A 2927-nucleotide genomic window follows, 5' to 3' on the forward strand; every position below is an offset into this window, starting at 1 on the left:
TTTTTTTTTTTTTTTTTTTTTTTTTGCCATTTCATTCAGTCCAAAGTTGTGGTTTTCTAAGAAAATATTACATTTCATGTTTCCAAACTATGAGGTGCTCAGTGAGGCACAAGTACAACCAAGAGATAAAGAATCTTATAAAGAATTACAATGCATGCTCTGTAAAGAAAGTGAATATGAAACTGGCACAGCAATATGGATTTCATTTTGTTTGTTTTTATCCTTTTCCTGATTCATATGCTGAAATATTTTACTACTTTAAGTCCCTTTTAATAATATTAACATACAAAAAGCTACATTCTACATTCATAGAACCATAAAATTTGGGAGATCCTGAAATATTATCTAATTCATTCGGCAGGGAAATAAAGCACACATGGTAGACAACAATTTAAAACTCAAATATGGGAGTAAATATACTCAAATCAAAAGTAGATGGTTAGACAGGTAGAACTTTAACAAAACATTGAAAGGAATTAAATTTATTTCTTAACCAACTTACCCAATTTTTGTCTTCTCTTTTAACTTAGAACACGTTTTTGTTTTTTTGCTGTCTTTGTCCTTTGGCTTGGATTTCATCCTTCTACCTTTCTTTTCCTCTTTTCCTTCAACTGAAGCACTAGGAAAGTTTTCAGGGCTCATTACTCGTGGAATATTGCGTTCCCCACGCTCCTTTGCTTTTGCTATGGCCTCTGATATTATACGATTAGCCTTTTCTTGCTTGCTTTCTGATTCCACCTTTTTTCTCTGCTTCTTCTCAGACATGACCCTCACCTGGGTATTCTGCAACTTAGTATATGTCCCAGAACCATCGCTCTTCTTGGAAGATGGAGGCTAGAGAAATAAAAATATTTTTTATAGAATATACCAAAGTATATCTAAAACAACTGTCACAAAGGTAAAATTACATTACCAAATATGTGAGAGCTACAAACAAATTTAAATTAAAACATCTTGCTTATCAATAAATTAGTACAGATATAAACAGCTCAATTGCTACTTTTAAAAATGAAGGTTAAAGAATAATAATATAGATTCATTGGTATTTTCATAGCATTCTTGGTTAGTTGATTCAAGTTTTGTCCTGTAAAGATAGTTGATTCAAATTTTATCCCATAAAGAGTCTTGTGTATTTGCGAATAAAAGTCTTTTCTTTCCTCTTCCCTCCAATTCTGAACATTAATAATTTTTAAATAATTTTAATTTAGATTATCACCAGTTTTATTATGACTTTTAGAAAAATCAAGGCCTCTGCTTTACGATAGAACCCTGAATCATTTATATTTAAATGCAGCAACATAGCTAGTTAGTAAAGACATTCTCATACTAAATTAGAGAAAAGTTTTAGTTTTCCCATGAAAAGAGTTAAAGTGAACATATTTTCTTCTTTCTATATACCATAATTATTTGCTCAAGCGATTGGGAAAGAGAACATTTTATGTTTTACATTAACAATTATAGTATTAGCATATCACAGGAAGAGATCCAGGCATGTTTAAAAGAATTTCCTCATTCATCCACATATACTTAGATCACAGTTTTGTTATGTTCTTACCCGTAAACATGCCTCTGACTATAGCAAAGGAAAAAACCATCAGGAATTTCCAAACACATTTTCATGCTGATTCCAGTGTGCTTCACTGGATATTTTTTCTATACCTGCCTCATCAAAGGTTTCATAGCAGTGCTGCAGCACTGGGAAAGGAAGGAGGGTTTAGAATTGCTCTCTAAAATGCCACCTTAAGGCCTACAGGCTATAACAAATAACCAAGACTCGAGAAAACAGCAACAAGCTCAAGATGGCGATGCAGTACGACTCCCGTAGCAGCAGCCAGTAATAAGGAAGGTTATTCAATCCCATTAGCCTTTTAGCCCAAAGAACCCCTCCTCCTCCCACTCATTCAGGCTTTCACTTACCCTTCCTCTTGGCCTCTTCACTGAAGACATTTTTGGCGTCAGACAAAGGCTTGCCCTCTGCTTTTTCACCACCCCAGGCAGTGCTCAAGAAAAAAGCATTGAAAGAAGATTCCTAAATGGCCTATTTAGCAAGCTGCAACCAAGAGATGCACAACCCTCCACAAATACACATTTTGATTTATCAACACATTTCTGCCTTAGCAAGTTTATATCTACTGTTCATCCTATTTAGACATGAAAAAGGCTGTAAACACTCCTAAAAAGCTGAGTTTCCTCAATAGCTGTAAGCAGATAGCCAGATTCCAACAAAGCACAGAAAGAAATGAATGCACAAAGCATCAAAATGCATCAGCATGAATATTAGAGATGTCGTTAAAAATACTGACTCCTTCTGCGGAAGTAGGCCAGCAGATGGTGCTACCAGTTATTATTCCATTAGACTCTGCAATTTAACCCCCAATGGACTGTTCTTCCCTCCATGTAACACATTAACTCTCACTCTGCCATTTCCTACAGTAAAGTTTTAAAAAATATACATAAAAATCTGATTTTAAAAAATCACCTGAGAACTAAAACTGTGGTGAAATGGCATTAGGTGGCTATCAGTATTAAAAAAAACCAAAAAACAAAAAACAAAATCCAAAGCAGTTTTTATTGGAGAAAAATACTTTTCTCAAAGATACTCTAAAATATTTAAAATATGAAATAGCTGAAGATTAGCAAAGGGTTAAAAAGCAGGTCATGCAAATGAACCCAAAACAAGTTTAAGAAATTAGATAAGGCTTCTTATTATTTTCTAACAAAAGCTAACAGTGTTATTTTGAAAATACAGAAATGAAGCTATTTTCATTTGAATTATAAAAAGAGGCTTAAAATTTTGAAATGAACAAATGAGAACGGTTTATAAAGATTACTAACAATGTTAAAATTGTTTCATCGTCTTAACATGGACGAATACATTTTTCGTAACACAAAAAACTCAAAACCTTTCTGACCTTTCCTCCTCACCT

The 2927-nt window shown here is 33.5% G+C and overlaps 1 protein-coding gene across 1 annotated transcript in view; it reads right to left on the reverse strand.

Annotated features, from left to right (window-relative positions):
- The window catches only part of LOC108538775 (chromodomain-helicase-DNA-binding protein 9-like), a 121889-nt gene extending 119610 nt beyond the window's left edge, over positions 1-2279 (reverse strand). The window contains 2 exon segments of the mRNA XM_017887049.1: positions 503-834; positions 1918-2279. Of these exon segments, the coding sequence (XP_017742538.1) occupies positions 503-834; positions 1918-1947 (362 nt within the window). The 5' untranslated portion in view covers positions 1948-2279.
- Positions 2280-2927: the final 648 nt, after the last annotated feature.

This window comes from Rhinopithecus bieti, unplaced genomic scaffold (assembly GCF_001698545.2).
Source record: "Rhinopithecus bieti isolate Rb0 unplaced genomic scaffold, ASM169854v2 scaffold_17240, whole genome shotgun sequence".
In the NCBI taxonomy this organism is placed as follows: domain Eukaryota; kingdom Metazoa; phylum Chordata; class Mammalia; order Primates; family Cercopithecidae; genus Rhinopithecus; species Rhinopithecus bieti.